At 38.7% G+C, this 20,306-nt stretch overlaps 1 protein-coding gene across 4 annotated transcripts in view; it reads left to right on the top strand.

Moving 5' to 3' along the window:
- OSBPL10 (oxysterol binding protein like 10) overlaps nucleotides 1–20,306 on the top strand; it is a 120,529-nt gene that overhangs the window by 16,351 nt on the left and 83,872 nt on the right. For 2 of the 4 annotated variants that reach the window (XM_068935498.1, XM_068935499.1), the window contains exons 2-3: nucleotides 15,614–15,789; nucleotides 16,963–17,042. In XM_068935498.1, coding sequence (XP_068791599.1) covers nucleotides 15,614–15,789; nucleotides 16,963–17,042 — 256 coding nt within the window. Of the gene's footprint in view, nucleotides 1–12,385; nucleotides 13,606–14,810; nucleotides 14,894–15,613; nucleotides 15,790–16,962; nucleotides 17,043–20,306 lie in introns of those variants that run through there. The other 2 variants (XM_068935501.1, XM_068935500.1) reach the window with 2 other exon arrangements.

Here is a 20,306-nt window from a genome sequence, read left to right as displayed (position 1 = left end):
ACCACCTTTTTTCTTTCATTTTTTGGGAAAAGAAATCCTGTTTCTTGAAATCCTTCTTCCTAAATTTCTTCCTGAAATCCTTTTTCTGCATTGTTTTACCTGCTCCATCATTGTTTCAGGGACTGCACAGTAGTCGTTTGCTATTGCAGTCTCTTAGTAGCAAGCGCAGCGTTTACTAGAGGGAGTCTAAGGAATCCGTTAGGATTATTTGCTGTCGTTTCGGTCTGTGTTGAGCACTCTCCTTCTCCAAGCTATTTAGGTTGTTTTTCTTGGCCCTTTTATCATACAGTCCCCCTGTTGCTGCTCAGAATGGAACCAAAAGCAAAGAGGGTGTTTTGTCCAAATGCTGCAGTGCAGGATCGGTGTGAGCACTGAGCAGTGCGATGAAGAAAGGTCATAAGGGTGTCGAGGAGCACTGCAGAACAGGAAAGACCTTCAACTGTCAAATCACTGTTAGGACAATAGTTTTTTCCGATTTGAGTTCTCTCAAGTGAAGGATTTACTTTTCTTTACAATATTTTCTTTTGAGAAATAAGAAGTGTGCAAAATAATGATTTTAAAAATAGCTGTTAAATGCATCTCTTTTTCTAGTTCCTGTTCTCAGCTAGGACTAACGTTTCATTTGGGGATCTTTTTTCTTGCTGTTCTTCTGTAGTTGTAATTTGGATGTCTCAAATACAATGAGTGGGAGTGGTTATTTTGTTGGAGGGAATAATGGTATGTTCTGAAGATCCCAAATCAAGTCTTGTCCATTGGAGATGCCAGGTAAGAGAAACTAATCGTTAAGGAGCAGCATCTTGTAAGACTTTTCAAACAGACGACAACATTGGAGGAAAAAACTAAAAGAAAACTATAAACAAGTGATTAAACAGAGAAGTACTTACCACAGCATTGATTTTTGTCATAATTAGGGTCAAAGGAAAAAGCAAGAAAGCTTTTTGAATTGCACTTAGAGGAAAAGAAGATAAATTGTAAGTCATTATTACAGAGAGCTTAGTGCAGTAGAACAATTTTGCTTGCTCCTGCTTTTTGAGGCTGCAGGCTTTTGGTAACTAAAGGAAAAATATTGCTTATAACCTCTAGTTGGGGAAATGACTAAGCTGCAATGACTTGATCTTTCCTTCTGCCAGATCTCCCTGTAGAGTTTCCTTATTATGTCTGTGGAGTTTTGTGAAGATATGTTTGTAATGTAGCCTAAGCATTCATGTAGTAAAAATAAGACTTGGGGTTCTAGCTGATGTAGGTGGCATACCAGAAAGCTAATGGAAATCCCACAACTCGAAGTTACCTCTCATTAAATAAATAAATAAGCTGTTGTATTGCTATAATACGCTTCATGCTGGTTTTACCAAAAAGAGGGAGCACAAATCTGACCTGATAGAATCTGTTCAAATCTGAAGTTGAATTAGAAGCAGACTGTTGAATTTCTCTCCAAAAGATATTTTACTTGTCTCATTAGGTTGGTTGCTTCCATGGTTTGGTGCACTACAAGCAGAGAATTCTGAAAATGTGTAGTTTGAATTCATTAGTATTTTATTCCTAAATTTTTAATATGTCATGTGTAGTTTCCCCTCCCACAGACTGCTTGATGCTATTGATAAAAAGTGACATTGGCAGCATGTTTAGCAGACATTGGGTTTGCTATCATATTTTCATTACTGGCAATATAACTTTCAAATGTCTTCCCAGTTTTTTCTTTAGTGCTGACTTTAACAAAAGCACTTTTTATCTTGCCAGGAAAAGAGTAACAAATAGTAAGCGTTGACAGTGAAAACATGAAAGAAGTTTCTTGGCACGTTCAATAGGAACTCAGCATCAGATGTGCGGAGTACAAAGGTAACTAAGGTGGTGATCAGGTTTTCAGTTTCTTTTATTTTCACCTCATCTCCCCTTTCTCCACTCTACTAGTACAGTTTTGATTGTTTCTAACGTCTGCAACAATGGAAACGAGTTTTAGAGGTAGATGTTTCACTTTGAAACCCGAATGCCTACCCAGAATGCATGCATTAGGTAAGATGTATGCGCTAGGAGGTTGAATCTTAAATGCTTATTTACCTCTACCCCCCTCATCCTTACAAACACAAAGTGTTTAAAAATAAACAAATAAATAAAGACCCCCCCCCCAATGGAGAAATGCAGACTAGGTGCATCAAATGCAACCACAGTAGCCCACCACTTACCTTATCATCTGGTTTTGTATATTTGCATCTGGAGCATATGCTGCCAACATGAAAGGTACTGAGAGCGTCTGATAACAGGAGGTTGTGGTCTGCTGTTTTCACAAGTTGCAAGACCTGCTCCTGCTACCATAAGAGCAGGTACCCTAGCTCCTATCTCTGTTCAGTCAGCAAGTAAGTGCCAGTCATGGGAATCCTGCATTCTACGTGATCTCCTTTGAGAGTGAGCATGCATCCTACTAGGTACTCGGGCGAGAGAGGATGCATCTATTTTTCTGTCAAATCAAGGTCAATGGAAAGCAGAGCTTTGATTTTGACTTTAAAACCATTAATACTACTTGCGCTAGCTACATTCTTGAGACAGTTCAACTGGGTAAAAAAGAAGGGGAAAAAGCTCTTTCAATGGAATTTCCTTAATAGCCCTGTACTAGTTTACTGCAAAAAGTAGAGAATTTAAATTTCTTTTTCAAAACTGTTCCTTTGTGATTGTTCATAGCTCATGATTATTTCATAATTTCAGTTATGGCAAAGGAACTCTTATTTGGAGGATGAATTAAATCCAGTTTCTGAACTGCTTTGATAACTAGCTGTTAGAGAGTCTGCGTTTTTGTAAAGCAGACTGGTTACTCTTTGGATTAAGAATGATGTCAAATTTTATTTATAAGTACCTATTTGCTAGCTGACTACTGAATAAGGTTCTTTTGACCAGTTCAGTAAGATATTACAAGGGATTTTACAGAAACGTATGTAACATGTAGGCTCATGCAGAGTGCACCTCTGAGATAATTTTAAAATGGAAATTCATGTAGTACCTGAGTACAGTGAAAACTGTACTTGGTAGGATTGCTGGTACTGAGTGGTAAGACTTGTTCTTGCTATCTATTTTCTTTTACTGGCTATCTAAGACTTATGTTAGTAAAGTTGCTGTCAGCATACGACAGGCTCTGTTTTCAGTATGGGAGAAAATTGTTGCAAATAAATTACATAAAAGCTTATTTTCCAGGCGTCTGGAGTAGTTGAAAGTTCATAATGGGCAGCAAGTGAACTTCTGTTTGTGTTTTCGACAAGCTGTCGAGTCTGGACTCCTAAGTGCAATGGCTAATACTTGCGACCTACTATCCCAGTGTTTTCCAGGTATTGCTAGGAGTGGACAGAAAAAACAGGTTTCTTTCCCACTGGATGGGCCACTCTGCAAAATTCCTCTTCTTATCAGGTCGGTCTTTGGGTAGAAACATGCCACGCTATTCTTTTAGCTAATTGCCACTCTTATTTCTGTATGAGCTCTTGGAACACAGTGCTGAGTATTACTGATGACCAGTGATGGGAACAAAGAAATTAAGATGACAGACCAGTAGTTCTGACTTGGCTCTGAGTCGGGGTAGGTTTGTTTAATGAACTAAATTTTAAAATGCTGATCAGCAATTTTTTCCTTGAGGAAGAGTGAGAAGTTACAACTAAAAGTATTTTTAACTTATTTTTCACTTATGGTTTTTACGGGCAGCTCATTTCACCTTCTGCATTTAACGTTGCTTTAGTGATTGAATGAGGTTTTAGGGGAGAATTACGGTTTTGGTTATCTTACACCACTGCTGGGGACTCTGATGTAAATGTGCAAGACATTGTACTTCTATCTAAAAATAAGTGATTTAGAGACTGAAGGAGTATATTTGGGTCTTTAGGGGTATATTAGAGGGTTTTTAGCCTTTTTCATTTAATTTACTGATCATAGAGAAATTGTAGGTAGAGATAACTGCCAGAGCTAACTTTATAGTATTTGTCTTCAGTGAAGCAGCTTTGGAATGGAGTTGTTCACATGTTACGTGAATGTAAGAGGATGACTGTGCCGATTTCTAAGCGTTCCTCCATGGAAATGTGTGAGATGTAAATCAGATCAAATGTAACTTTTGGAAAGGCTTTAACTTGCGGTAGAATGTCATGTTCTCTGGAGTCTCATATCAGTAGCTTGCACATACTTAAATTTATCTCTGACTTTCCTTTGAATAACAATGTTGGAAAAGCAGATAAGGACAAGAAAATGTAAACTTTATTGTATAGTTGGGGGGGGGGGGAAAGAACATGACTTATCTCTCTTTGTAGGCTTTTATAATGATTAGCAGTTACAAATTGTTTTGCATGGCCTAGCTGCTGTCTGCTGATATAATAAGCAGTAATGTGTTTTGTGGTTTGGGTCGAGCTGGTGGGTGATGTCTGAAAGCACTCTCCTTGCTTTTGCAGTAGCTTGTACCAGCCAGTTTCGTGAGAGCTGGAGAGGAGCTGCCCGGTCTCCTTCCCGCTGCTGAAGGGCGAGTTCCCACAACTGGCTCTTCCTGCTGCTTACCTTGAGCCAGCTCTTCTGCTTGCTGGGGTTGCTCCTTTAGTTGTTTCAACTCATTAACCTCAATAATAGTAATAATGAGGAGAGGGAGATGGGGAGAGAAAAAGGATAGTGTTTTTTATTTTATTTATTTATTTATTTTTCTTCTGATTTAGCAAAGAGAATTAGTTCACACTCGGTCTGATGAGCACTAAAGAGGATCCAAGGGATGGAGCAGGGCTGCGTGCCTGGGCAGGAGGAAGGGAAGAGGAGCAGGCCTTTTTAGGGGTGCTGAGCCATGAATTTGGATGAGGTTTTACAAACAGCTAAGCTGTAGACGTGAAATGAGGTTACTGCCCTGTGTTTTGCGAAGCAAATCTTAGATGTGTAGGTGTAACCCGTGATTGGCAGTAAGCCTAGAGCAGTAGTTTCTGAGGGAGAGGGGATGGATCGTTCCGCTCAGTGAGGTATTAACTGAGGTCTGATTGCTTGTGTACTGTTCTTGCTTCTTCCCCACTCATTTAACTATTGTAGCTAAATCCAGTAGAGGTTGTGAGTCAGTGCCATCAGCTGCTGATGCTCATAACTTGGCATAGTGACACCCTGTCATCCACCATCAGTCCATCAAATTAGTTTCAGTGAGCTGCAAGCGTTGAAAGTGTTGCTTGCTCACTGCTGCGGGGGGTGGTGATCTCTAGCAATGCCATGGAGGGGAGCAGACATCGGGAAGACGTAGCAGCTTTTACCTGCCACAGCGTGCGTTATTGACAGTTTCAATTAGGAGCCTGCAGGTGTTCAGTAATAGCTGTGACTTTTAAATTTTTGTTTTTAAATAACACCTATCTGAAGTCTGTCAAGATTTGGAATGCAAAACTATGTTCTGTGAAAGCATGTATGGAAGATAGTATGTCTTTAGCTTCCTCTGTGCTTTTTCAGTATGTCCTTGTTTGCTCTACATGAGTGAATTTGTGTGTCTAGGTGGTAGGCTGGTGTATGTGTATGTGTCGTCGTGTGTGTGTGTTCTTTTTGTGTGTGTGTGTGTAATGGTAGTTTTTCAGGAACATTAGGGACAGCTAGAACCAATATTTCTAGGCTGATACGACAGGAGAAGATCATCCTAGGTTCTCTCTCATACCTCACAAAGAAACAGAGGATGCTTTTTTGTTTGCAGGTCACCTTTAGGCTTAGCAGGAGCTGTATTACTAGATCTTCATACAGCATGCTTGAGGGTATACAAGAACATATACAGAGTAACTAGAATTATATTTTCACTTGTAGGTTTACTTTTCCATAATAGGTTTTTGGATTAGCAGATGGTAAGATAGAAGCATCAAAACAGATGCTTCAGATGACAGAAGTCAGGAAAATATTGGATGCAAGTTAGAAATGAATGAGAAAAAGAAGATATTATGGTTCCTTCTCAGCAGTTGAAAAACAGAACCCAAAATCTCTGTCTCTCTCTCTCTAGGAGAAAAAACAACCTCAAAACCAACCAAAAAACCCTACATCATCATTCATGAGTCCTAGTACTGGTGGAAATGGAAAAGACCAAATTAGAGTGACAGAAGCATCAAAACTATTTTCTGTAGTTTTATCCCTGCTGTTTTTTCTTTTTTTTAAATACAGCAGTATGTCAGTAAAAGTCTCTAAAAGTATTTTATCTCCAGGTGAATCCAAACTAACATCAGGTCTGTTGGAAACAACTCAGGCCCACATTGGCAGTCCTAAGGCTAAGTGCTTTTCTGAGTAGAAATTATTTGCTTGGCAGCAAAAGAGGGATGTGAAAAATATGATATCTGAATATGTTGATGTGAATGTTGATATGTGAAGGTGCATCCCCAAGACAAGGCACAATATCCAGTCACAGGAGTCTTGGCTGGAGTTGGGGTTAATCCTTACCAGTGAGGAATATGAGATGTTGGAGAAGAGAGAAAAGTTGGGAGGCACCACTTGGAGAAGCAGTTTTATCTCTGCAAATGAGGACTGGTTTCATTATTTTTATGCTGTATGAGGGAAGTGATATGAAGGCTTAGGACAGGACTAGTGGAAAATATTCATATCGCAGAGAGGAGGATCCTGGCTTTTTGCTTCCTTTGTACGTTTTCTGCCTGCCGGACACAGAAATAGCGTCTGTCTCTGTTAACATAGTACAGAGAGCAGGCTCTTGCTGCTGAAGGCTTAAATAAAGGGGAGGAAGGGAGAGAGGGAGGTGTGTGAGGGCATTTCTACTGGATATATGTTTTTAATTCAGTAGCCTGTTTCTGGTCTGTGTGTGTAGGGTCCCAAAAATTTAGTAGCTGCAAAGTGCAGAGGATTTGGGTGATGGAGGACAGTAAGGATTTTGAGTTTAAATTGTGATTCAGACATGGTTGGCGCACACAAGTTCAATGGGATGTAGTTTCCTTTAAACTCTAAGAAGAAAAACAATTGTCTTCTCAGTGTGGGTGGGCTTTTTTTTTTTTGTTTGGGGGGTTTTGCTTTGTTTCTGTTTTTGAGTCACACATTGCATTTGCTGGCAGCTGTACCTCTTTGTTGCATGATGGTGCTGGTGCAGAAACAGCAATCCTAGGCTCACTGTGAGTGCTTTATGGGGATAATACACAAGGTGGCTGTACTCACCACTCTCCCGCTATGCCGCACAAGAACCAGGCTGTCAAATGGATGCGTTTGAATCCTTTATGGATGCGTTTGAATCCTTTATGGATGTTATACTAGCAAGTACTCCCCCTGCCCTCAAAACAATCAATCGTGGGAGGAGGTCACACCTTTTCTTTCCGTCTCTGAAGCTTCCCGCAGAATATGGCAAGTTGGAGCCAGAAATCTCTGGAAGATACTGCCCTTGGTCAAGTGCAGCTTCGTTATTGGTCTGTCTTCATGTGTGGCCGTCCTGAAAATGTGCCCTGGTGTGGAATTCCTGGTGTGTGTGTGTGTCTGTCCCTGTTTAGAGACTGTGGAAAGAATAACGTGTAATAATATCAGCCACTGTTGGACTCGTCAGTGCTCACAGCAGCTGTGTTCACAGTGACTGCATTCAGTGCCATCTTCCTTTGATTACTTTCTTTCAAATAGGTCTGTGAGATGCTTACCTTTTAAAAAGCAGTTATAGTGCATTTAATGTATATGATAGAGCCGTCTTATTCAACGTTTCAAGCTTCCAGAATATGGTATTTGATACGTTGAAGACATGTGGGCTTAGTATGTTAGGCCGCTTTCTCAGCTGTTCATTTTACATTGTGCTTTGTAATTGCTTTGTGGAGCTGGACTGACACTAGGTGCTGGACAACTTTCACTGTGAGGTCTGGGTGCCAAGCCTCTCCCTCTCCCTCTTACGGATCTGGTTGCAGAAAGTAACAAGTAAGAAGGTGACAAGCTCTTTTTATGGAAGGCCAAGTATTTCTGTATTGTCTGCCGTGCTTGGTCTGTTCTTTTCTCCCAGAAAAGGGTAGCTGATAAGTTGGCCGTAGGATAAAGTGTGGTGTGTGTAGTTGAAGCTGTTTTGCGAGATCTTTAAAATTTTGTGGTGATGCAGCTGTTGGATAAGCAGCAGTTTTAACAACTGTTCATGTGAGTAGAGAGAATTAAAAATATTAGTATGCAAAAGCTGCTTTCACAACCTAGGCATAACTACATACCTCATTAAAAATGTATATATGTTTTACTTTCAGGGGAGAAACGCAGATTTTTTTCCTGATTTTTGTCATAGGTCCTCCAAACAGTTGTTTCTCTGGAAAGCCTTTAAGGCACTTCCTCTGTGGGTGTGGTGGGTGGTGGTTTTTTTTTGCTAAGCAAAGCAGAAGCTTTCTACTCAGTTGCATCCTCCTGGGATGACTAGATGAAATCCAAACATGGTAATGTAAAATCCAGTTTAAGTGGATTTTGGGAAAACTTAGAAGATGAAGAGCTTGACTTTTGATAGCCTTTTTGTTTATGTGGATTTTTTTGATAGTTGAGACACACCAATAACTACATGGAGACTTGGAGCAGAGAGGCAGTTGTCAGTATAGGTTGATAAGTAGGCCTCTCTAATTTTACTTTCTCAGAGGAGCAAAGTCTTGTCCCACGAGAAGATGGCAATGTGAGGTTGGGAGAGGATGAGCCAGGTAGCTGCTGCTTATTTTGGTGCCCAACTGACTATTCTGTGGGTCTGGCTTCAGTGAGAACCAATTTATCAGCAGAGTCTTGTGTCATATGGACCAGTGCCTTCCCCTCTGAATAGGAAATAGCATTAGTGTGTGTGTAGCTAGCTGTGTTTTATGTTTGCTGTATGTTGTTTTAGAATTGCATGAAAGTATGGCTTTTTAAAGCTTAATTTCCTTTCATTACACTCAAGGTATTAGAAATGACATGGAGGTATTCTATTCATCGTTTTGTTTTATATCATAGCTGTTTTTTTGCAAGGATTTTCTTAACTGCCAACTCTGGTTTTGATCTGTGATCTCAACCAAACTGGATTATGATTTCATCAGGGTTAAGATTACACTGGCCCAGTTATTCTCCTAGTTATGTCCCTGCTAGCCTTTTCTCTCTGATCTGCAATAAAAAAGTGGAGCCTGCTTAATTTATTAAGTAGTAGTAAACTTGGAACAAATAAAAAAGAAGGTATGAGGGGCTATGAAATGACGTAAAGTAGCATTGGGCAGCCAGCCAATTCGGTGGCATGGCAGCTAAGTGCTGTTTATTATATCAGCCTCAGATCTGTACCTTTTCTTTGACCTTGCCCGCTAAATTGTTATCCCTCTGTATGAGTGTTGTGTCATTTCAATGTGTTCTTGCATTTTCTTTTGTTAGAAAATGCCAGATTGAAGAATCTCAATGAATATAGGAGGTTAAACATTACTTAAACGTAAGCATGTTTTTCCAGCCACTGGTCTTTAAATGACAGTTTAGAGATTATTTTTTTTCCCCTTTTACCTTCAGCCGTAATATTAAATGGAATTATTCATGCTGGTAAAGATAAAGCACTGCACACACGTTTGGCAATCAAGTCCTTGATTGTCAAAAACTGGGTAGTTGCATAAATGCCTCCAAGATTATGTCCTAGCAAAACACGTTTTCATAAAATGAAATATTTCTATGTGACATCTGATTCAGTTACTGGAACAATAAACTTTGCTTTTCTTTGATACAGTAATTTAATTTCTATCCCACAGTTTTTTTAAATACAAAAAAAGGAAGGAAGGAAGAGAATTGCTCAGTAATTTGATTCCTTATTCTTGAAAATGTCTTCTTTTTGAGTGATATGGAAACACTGAAGAAAATGCATCTGATACTTAAATCTTCGTCTGAATGATTGGAGGAAGATTGGAGGGAGCAGTGTGCAAGTAGCATGTGCCTGAAAACTCTTGAGAGATGTTCAGAACAGAAAGAAGATTCTGTTGGTGAATATTTGAGCTAATTTGATGCTGAAATGTATAGTGTGACATAGAACTTGTCGCATTGTCTGGAGTAGCAAATTCAGTGGTCTGAGTAGTAGTACATGAATCATTACTTGTCTGACATACTGGAGAAGATAACTATCTCGATGATTTAAATCAGACTGAACACTCTGTGCTATTTCAAATCAAGGTATTTTCATTTGAACAATTTGCATTTTTGTGGTTAAAGCAAAATAAAAAATAGATCATGAAGTACCTATGCTGAGACTGATTTAGGAGAAAAGTGGTCTGGGGAAGAGCTAAAGTGGTATTTGGAGAGAAAGGTTCCTCTGTCCATTAGTGGGAAGGCAACAGAAAAATTCTCTATAAAGCTGAAACCGAGGCCAGTCTGCTGTACAAACACAACATGCTTTTCCATCCAGAAGTAGTAGCTGGGTTAGGTCATCATGTAATGCAAAACACTTTTTTGTTTGGAGCTTATGGCAGATTTTATCTTTAGTCAAAGGATTTGTCCGTGCTACTGTGCAGTATTCAGGCACCCATACTAGTTTTAAACAAATTAGCCCTGGCACTGGACACAGTCTGTGTAGCGTGGATCTCAAGCAGGCCAGTTTAGGAACCTAAGGGAGTAATTGATACAAATCTGCTTTCCAGAAGGGATAGGTTTCTGGCAGATTGTGAAATGTCCATAGTTGAAGACTTGACTGGGATTGCAGTTGTCCAGTGGCAAAAGTCTTTTTATAAAGTGTGTCATGTTTCGGTGACCTAAAACCATGATGACAAACCTCCAAATTGACACCATGATCTGGACCAGAAAACTGATTAAGGGGGAGAGGGAGGTCGGATTTAAAACATGAGAAAGATTTGACAGCCCTCTCTTGAAAACTTCTTGGGATTAAAGAGTAATATAAAATCTTATTTTAAGAAAGGTGGTTAGTTTCTGAAGTGTGTTCAGGATAAGAGGGTGAAAAGAAGGAAGCTATTGTAAGAGATGCTTTTCTGCTAGGAGCATACCTTTGGGAGCATTGCAGATTACATCTGAGCAACAGCTTCCATGGGCAGTGCACCGTGTTATGGATGTGCAGCTGAATGCTGAAACGTCTAGAAATGTTTTGGTTTGTATTTCATCAAAGTAAAATGCATTTCTGTTTGAGAATATTGAAATGTTTCATTTTATTCACAAGTGAAAATGAAATTTCTTTACCCAATGAGGAGAGTAAATTATATGGGAAATGTTCATATCACAGTTACTTCTATTTGTTTGTTTGTTTTTAAATTTTTTTAAACATCTCTTCAAACTGGGACAGTGCTGAAAATGTCAGAATTTGCTCGTGGAAGGACTATATAGCTGTTGCTCTCTGTTGAGAGGTTCTGATAGTAGACCATTTCCATCTCCTAAGTACACTGCTAGCATTTAGTCACCTTTTGAAATATCACAGCAATTGCTTTTCTTAAGCTCTTCTGCATTGGAGAACTCTTCCCCCCGCCCCCCCAAGGATTTAGAAGGCAACATGCTTCCTAGTGGGCAGGACTTGTTCTGCTTGATCTTTTTGTTGGTATGTTTTGAGTGGCTGTGGAGGTGAGTGAGTAATGGGATAGGAGTGAAACTTTCCACGACAAGTGTTTAATTGACAGGTAGTTAGAGAATTTGTTAGACTAAGTTAATTTGCTCTAAGAGAGAGCAAGTTTTGAAATATGGCAGGTAAAATACAAATAAAGTATTATTACCAGGTCATGTTGACGAGATCATAACTTACACAAAATCTGGCAGTGTCCGACTTTTTTTTTTTTTTTAAACTTGCTAGGGCAGCAATAAAATTCTAGTTTGCAGAGGGTGACAAAATGTTTTTTCATGTAACCAATATCATTTGGTAATGCATCTGAATTTGGTTGCTGTACTCAGCTGTCAGGCACTTATGGATATTGAGAAGTTAAATGTTTGAAAATGTCCTATCACATCTAACTAACAGTAATGCAAACTGCCTCCTGCCTTGTGTGTTATATAATACACTTACAGATGTTCAGTGTGCTTTCACGAATCAATTGAATTGCAAGTAACTCAGGAGCAAAATACAGAAATATAACCAATTTATTTTGGGGTATTTTATTTACCTTGCCGCATGGTGCGTAGGAAGAGAAAATCTGAAAGTGAGCATGGATTAACTGCAGATGGTCTCTTTGGTAGATGAAATGCCTGGTGAGAGACCACGAGGACTGCAGCGAGGTCCATGGCAAGCACCCTGAAGGAAATGGGAGCCGGGGGCCGTCCTGGGAGCATCCCAGGAGCTTGAGCGAAACTGGTAAACTGAAGCGTGAGCCAGAGGAGCCAGGAGCCTGTGCCCTGTGGATGGGTTGAGGTTAAAGTGAGACGTTCATTGGGCAAGGTTGCTCCCCTGTGAAATGATCTGCTTTTTCTTACCTGTAGAAGTACATGTCTACCTGAAATAGTGCTTAATCAGTTTTAGTGCGTTAAAGTAATAATGCTCCAGCTTTAGGTGGACTCTTCTAGTGAATATTAGTTACAGAAAAAAATTGATTTTTTTTTTTTTGTCCATGGTCAAAATAATAGAAGTACTTAGCTGTCAGTCGTTTGGACATTTGGTCATTTGGACAGCTGTCAGCTATTTAATCATTTCTGTGTAACACTAACTGTGTGTATGGCTAGTAGCTCAGCTTTATTACCTCCCACTGGGTTATTCTTTAAAGGGTATGTAAAAGTTTTCATCAATGTTAATCTTAAAGTTAATTACAGGACTATGACATCATGGGTAAATTTGTGCTCTGTTAGGAAGGGCAGTAGAAAAATAGAGAATAAGGTGGCAAGATTAATCAGTTACAGAGAGGTTAGTGCTCTTATTTGCTTGGTGTGCAGAACAAATGATTTCTGGAACTCGAGTTAAAAGATGTCCCTGTTCTTTCGATACGGTTATGTGAAGTTTCTAAAATGTGATACCTGCCATTCTTTTACTTCTTCCATGCTATATATATTGCCTTTTTATCCTCAGAATGAAAGACTCTAATCTCATGTTTTTTTTCCTGTGTTTTTGTGATGTTCTGAACTGGGTCATCAATTGTGACTCAAGAAAATGTTTTTGCAAGCTGCTGCTTCTTCTATCTCTTTCTGATTTTTTTTTTTTTTTCCCCTCCTCCCTCTGAAGTCTTTTCTCTGCTCAGGTTAACATTTGGTGCTTTTCCTTTCCTGCCTCATCCTATCCTTTTAACTATTCCCAAAGTGCCCGCTTTATCCCCCTGCTTTTGATGTGAGACTACTGGTGTCTGTGCAGTTTCCTCCTGTCTCGCTTTCTGTGATATGGCTGTGTGAAAGGTGAAGGGAGGAGCTGTGCATCAATCCAGACTCTCAAAGAGCAAATACTTGGTTCTGTTCTGCATGGTACAAGCGATGTCATGGTCAAGGTGACTGAAAAGTTCTTGAGCTGTTGGCCGCTCCAAAGTTGCAGGAAAGCTGTTTTGTTGACATAACCAGCTTTTGCTGGGCACTCAGGATTTATGTTTTTATAGATGATTTTTTTGTTTTGTTTTGTTTTTTCTTTTCTGTTGTGGCTTTCAGAGTTGGCAGAAATGGAATCTGACTCATCTGGGACAGAGAAGTAGGTAGGATGCTTGGAGAGGGCACTCAACAAGTGGTTATTCTTTCTTTCTGAAGATTTGCACCAGAAGCGTGTTGTGTACTTTTATAGGCGGCTAACTAAGATGACATCGCAAGTCCTAAAAGCTGAAGGTACAAAGCAATGAAAACGTTCTCTTTTTCTGGTACTAGATGTAAAACAAATCATGGCTGGCTAGAAGGTCAGAGTAACTGCTGTAGCTGTGATGACAGTAATGTAGAAGGATGCTGCCTGCATATGTGCATTTCCAAACTGTCTACTCTAGGGTGTCATTATATTGGTAAAGGCGTACTTTGTGCTAGTATGGCTGGCTTACTGCTCGGGGGTAGTTTGATAGCAATGCAAAGTGCAGCTTTGTGGAGCAACAGTCGTTCTGGGCGTGCTTTGCCTGGGGTAGCATGCGAAGATTTCTAAGCTGCTGAAGTGCTGATAGTGTGAATGTAAGTGAATAGACTCCTTGCTCTGATAGCTTCAAAGGAACTTTTCTTTCCAAGCGGGTTGCTCTTGAAAGGAGAGGGGGAGATGATTGTTCTTGCCTTTGTGTGTGTGTGTGTGTGTGTGTGTGTGTTGCAGCGAATTGCAAAATATTAAAAAATTGTTTCATGTCATGCCGTACATGATTTCCTCTTGGAAATGGAATTTAAGATCTGTGCTATTGAAGATAGAAATATGTATATTTTTTAATCTTAAGTCTGGAGACTGAGACATTAAGTTGAAGCACTTTAACTTGCATTTATTTATTGCACCTGCACAAGGCAGTTATTTTATTATGTTTTTATGATTGTGCAGCGCCAGCAGTTGGTTTGTTGTGGAAAGGTTTGTGCCAGTCCGAAGTGAGTGACTGCAGACTGAGGGGGAGGAGGGAAGGGAAGGGAAGGGAAGGGAAGGTCGCTTAGACTTCAGTGAGGGGAATCCATTGCCCCCTCGCTTCCCTCCAGAGCTGCCTCAGGAGCAAAACCTTAGTGCTCTACGAACAAGAAATGTTACTTAGCTTAGTAAGTCTAAATAGGAATGTGGACTTCTATTTGCTTCTAAATGTATTCTCCGTTTTGTGTTATGTAAAGCATTTGCTTTCTCTATTTTAGCTTCCTGAGGCTTTCCTCAAAATCCTATGAAAACAGATTCTGAGAATAACTGACTTAGGAACTAGATGGTCGTCAGACGCAGTACCTTCTCGTTACGTTATGTGCTTAGTCTGTCAGTTGTTCACTTCCGTGTCAGAATAAAGTCTTGGAAGAGTTTTCAGGCCGAGATGTTATGCTTTTTCCCCTCCTTCTTTCCACCCCGTTTGTGCTCCTCCCTTTCTCTCTCTCCTTCCTCAATGCACTGTGACTCTGAATAACTCTTTTTATCTTGGTGATTACTGGATTTTTACTGGCTGAAAACTTCCTGCTCCTAAATGTAAGATCAGCAATAAGCAATCTTTTTCCTTGTTAGAATTTGTTAGCAGAGTGACCAAGCAGACTTTAGGCTTTTATGTCCCTCTCCTCCTCATTGTCTTATGGGGGGGGGGCCTCAGTGTTTCCAACCTAGTGTTTAATGGGAACTGAATGTTTGTTTGCTTTGGCCAGTCTTCAGAATCCTGCTCGTAACGTCTACATGTGAAATATGATCATACAGGTGAAAATATTTGCAAAAACACTGTATCATCTTTCAAAAGACTGACTGTAGGGAGTAAGCATGTATTTCAAGGTTACAAATGCAAAAAAAAAAAAAAAGTATTAAATAATTGCTTTGTGTAATAGCGTACGTGATTTCCACTTGGAAATGGAATTTAAGGTCTTTGGTGATACCTTTTCAGTGAAGCCTCTTCAATTAGAAATTCCTTTCCTTGTTTTACCTCTTGTGTGAACCTCACCATTAATCTAAAGAAATGAGGGTAAAAAAAGAACTAAAACCTATCCTTAAAAAAAACCCCAAAACTCCAAATAACTATCAAGCAAATAATGGTACCCTATAAAACTGAATTATTACAAAAAGAAAAAAAAAGACTTAAACCTCGTTTGTTTGTTTGTTTTTCTTGACGGCCTTAATTTTAAGGTCAATCTGTGCTTCTCTTTGAGTAACTGCATGAAAACCCCTTTAACAGAACTACTATACAATTGCAATTTTTTTGAACAGGTACTTTGTGCTGGACTTTGAGACGGGGATTCTGCAGTATTTCGTAAATGAACAAAGTAAAAACCAGAAGCCACGAGGAACCTTGTCTTTAGCTGGAGCTATAATATCGCCCAGTGATGAAGTGCCACACATGCTGGTGGTCTACTCTGCTAATGGAGAGATGTATAAGTTGAGAGGTACAGTGCTGCTTAAAGTGTCAGCAGAGGTGTTGTTCTGTCCTACTCCTGTTCCTGCCTCTCTCCTCTCATTTCTTTCTTACTTGTACTTCCAGAAAGCAGTGATTATATTCCTATGTTGTTACGTAGTAAATTATAAAACTCAGTGGAACAGTATCGTGCATTTAAATCCACATGCATGTACAGTATATAGAATATTAGAGCTAGAAGATGCCTCAAGAATTCTCCTCCTACTAGCAGTCAGAGTGGCACGTTGATTATATAGCATATCTTCTTTGCTCGAAAGGATGTAAGAATTGTTTTCACTGCTGTCCACAGCATAGCATTTTATTTCTAATATTGTCCCCCTTCTCCCCATCCTGTGGATAATGTGCAATAATGAATCTGCTGATGGGTTGGAGAAGGTAAAAGTGCCAGTGTAAGACTGTTAAGATACTCTCTTCTTGTAAGTTTTGGAATCATTTACTGAACCTTTAACATAAAATTTTGCATTCTGTTGTTCTGAAGTGCAAGAAAGATAATATAGGATGTATAAATTCTTTCGAATAAGAAGTTATAGACTGCAGACAATCTTTTCAAACCCTTTTAGAGTTGACTTTCAAAGGTGGATGGCAGAAATCGGTTTTCATTCTTGTTCCTTTATGTTGCATGAGAATAGCATAAGGGATTTAGTTAAACTAAAAGAGATTTAGTTAAACTGTATTTTTAAAAAGGTACTAAATTTGTGGGGGAACTGGTAGCTTGTCTAACTCAAAGAGCTGATTGACAGCCTCAGTTCAGAGGTTTCACTGATTTAAATGCTATGGAACGCTCTTTCCCCTTTAAAGAAAGAGATGAGTAAAGCAAAAGCGGGTTAAAAACCGCCCTCTTGGGGTAACTATGCCTTTAATAACACTTGGAGAAGATAACTGTGAAAGACCCTTAAACTTCTCTTCTAACTGGCTACAGCATCTTGAATTGAGGATTAGAGATGTTGTTCTTAAGAATTTTTGCGTATTTAATTAGTGAAAATTAGATTTTTACAATATAGCCTAACCAATAAATAGCATGCACACATTCACATGTGCACACTCGCATACAGTAGTAGATAGAGATTTAAAAACTCTTGCCTTCTCTTATGCAAAAAAATATCAGTTTGTGTGTGATCCTTTCATTCTCTTGTTTCTGTCCTAGCTGCTGATGCAAAGGAGAAACAGTACTGGATAACTCAGCTTCGATCTTGTGCCAAACATCACACGGAAGGTAATTCTAAGGTAAATAATTAGGATAGAGGAAATGACTGTTGTTTCATAGTGAACTTATGGAATTAGGTGAAATTCACGAAGTAAGTTTCGTAAGTTGTCAGTAAATGGTTATGGAATGATTGGATGAACAGTTTATTAAAAAAAAAAACAAACTGTGAAATATCCTGATTAATACTTAAAATATTAACTAATACTAATTTTATTGGGAGTCCAGTTGATGAGAATTAATGACTCTTACTGTGGAAGACTCATATGGTTGTTAACAGTGGACAGCTTTAAATCTTTACCAAATCTGAAAGAGGTCATCCTATGAAGATTTATATTATTTATCTCTCTGTGGAAGTGATGTCTGAATCTTTTATCCTCAAGCAGATAAATATTTTGAACAGGTACTTTAAAAATAGCAGGCTGACGGGGGGAGGGGAAGGAGTTCCTTGCCCCCAAGTAGTAATGACGTAAATCTTGTTTAAGCTAGAATGGACTTTGAAAGTGGGAGGGATTTAAAAATTAAATAGGATGCTGTGATTAGAAGCAAATAAATATACTATTTATTTTATATATACTTTTAGTATTAATTAGTATTAAGCTAGAACGCTTAACAAAATATGTTTTGATCCTGTCTTCAATCTTGTAAGCATTGTTATTGATATCCTTACCAGAACGAAGAAGTTTGCTTTCTTCATGACTGTTTACTATATAAATATTAAAAATTGCATGTAAATATAACCACAGGTGGAAAAGGTTTCTTTTATTCCCCCACCTCCTCCAAGACGGTGAGAACATCAATCGTGTTAACTGCAGTGCAAGTCATGATTCTGAGCGTCTTTGAAAACTAGTCTCCAAGAAGCTAGGTGGTATTTTAGGGAGACTGGCAGTCACTGAAGTGTCTGAAGTACAATAGAAACAATCTCTTTCCCTCCCCCCCCCCCCCCCCCTTTCTTTGAGGCGATGTGGAATTGCCAGGAAGCTATTCTATTTAAATAAATAAGAACCTTTTTTTGAGGAGAATAAATAACATTTTAGTAATCTATCTTTCAATTATCGTACTGGACAATTAAATGTTGTTTTTATACAGCTGTAGCCCAGTGCTGTTCGTAATATATTTTATTTATATATACACTATATAATCTCATAATAATATTTTATAATAATATTCATAATATACTTTGATCTCTTATGACACTTTGATGTTCCTTACCTGAATTCTTGCAGGCACAAGCAGCTGTATAGCTGAATCCAGATCTGACTTTAGGATATGAGGAAGGGATTGAAAGATCCCTTTCAGATAGGAATGTATGTTGTACTTCTATTTTTGTTTTATAGATCAATCAATATAGTACGCTAATTATTTTGGCCTCTTTTCCTGCCACAGAATATTTGTAGTATTTATATTTTAAATAAACTTGATTAGAATTTCTTTGCAAGTTTCTATTTGAATCAAATAAACCAAATTACTATTCAAGGAAAGTTTTCAGAAAAAATGCAATTATTGCCATTCCTATTCTTCCATTTCTTGCATGGCTAGCAGGGTCAGCTCTGTGTATGGCTAGAAAAGGAAATGAGACCAGCGACTAATGCATACTAAGTGAGGTGAGACAGCACTTATGAAAGACCTTCAAATGATATACAGAGGCTGCAGAACCTGTTGGTTCTGATGTAGTAGATGGCATTCTTCTGCTTATTTGTTTCATCGCCAAATCGCGAGGAAGTTTGCTGAAGAAGTTGACTTTTGGATGATAATCACAACTAAAATCTTGTCATTCTTGATGGCTACGTGCTCTAGGCTGCTCACTTCTGTACTGTGGAAGCAATCCATATAGCAGTGGCACTCTATATATCTTTCTACAGATTCCTGGTTGTTTTCGGTTGGATTTGTCTTTTGCATCTTATGTTATTTTGTACGGTAAATCCTTGCCTGCCCTCCTTTCACCCTGCACAAGAAATGAACAGGAAAATAAAACAGAATCAAACTCCAAAATACTCCATGCTGATTTCTTCTCTTTTTCTTCCCTTTTGAAAAGACGCAAGTATAAATTCATGAGGTCCAATCTGGAGCTGTGTGCTATCGGAGAGTTTTTTGCTGTTGTGTATGGAAAGAGGTCAGATAGATGCAGAGATAGGTGGTAGTACAGAAACTCTTCACTGTGTTTGCAAGAATCATTCTATAGTTAGTTAACTGAAGCTTTTAGTTAGAGATTGTTATATGTATACACCCTTTAGGTACTTCTGACTTAGTAAAAAGTTAGGCGATAGGACTCTTAGGCTAAAAAACCTGAAGTATTGTTTATTAAGTTTAAACAAACCTCCTTGAACTTTGATAACATGTTAACCTAAATTGTTGAAATTCTAGCTATGTTTTTCTATTCTTTTAACAAATATACATTTTTAGGCTGTTAGGTGTAGAGTTTTGCTTTTTTGCACAGATGGTAGAGTTACAAATGACTGTGGAGTATAGGAAAAGGAAAGTCCTTTGTGACGCAGAGGCAATGGAATATAGTCTGTGGAATATTAAAATGAATTTTGTTCATATCAGTGTACTTCGAGTGTGTCTTTAGGACCTTTTGGATGCTCTTGCTTCTTTGAAGTAACTTCAAAATCCTGGATAGGGAGGCTGATGCTGTAATTAATATCTAGACTATCAGCAGGATTTTGCATTATTAGTTGCAGACTGGTAAGGTGACAGTGAAGCAGCTGGTTTTATGAAGAATTCAGGTGTCTGGCTTGATCTTGGTCAATCAGTCAGGGTATAGTCTCTGCTCTACAATTAACAAATAAGCAGATTCATGAATTTAAAAGGAAAGAGAGTAGGAACTTGTTTGTGATCTAAACATGATTAACAAGTGTTAATACAGTGCAAGTAAATGAACATTAAGCCCTTTCTCATTAGATTGTAGTGCTATAACGTAGGTTCAGAGTTTCTCCGGTCGAGGTGAGGCGGAAGGGAGGTAAACCTGGCAGTTTTAGGCAGATTCAAGTCACAATTTCTAGAACTGAAGTTGTAGAATAATGTACTCAAAGATTTTTGCTACCTAGATTTTACAAACTTCAGATCAAACTTTTAATCTGTATGTTCTATGTATTGTACTTTTCATTTCAACAGTGCTCTTTGTAAAGTTTCTTGAAAGTCTTAAGAAATCCTTCTGTGAGCAAATAAGCAGTAGAAAGCTGGTAGGGAGTCTGTGGGACTAACAGATGATCATTATGTAAAAGACATGCAAAAAAAATTTTTTTTGACCGTTGCAAAAAAAAATTGAATTATTCTATGTTCAGTAT

This window comes from Struthio camelus, chromosome 2 (genome assembly GCF_040807025.1).
Source record: "Struthio camelus isolate bStrCam1 chromosome 2, bStrCam1.hap1, whole genome shotgun sequence".
Taxonomy (NCBI): Eukaryota; Metazoa; Chordata; class Aves; order Struthioniformes; family Struthionidae; genus Struthio; species Struthio camelus.
This window is presented reverse-complemented; position numbering and strand designations above follow the sequence as displayed.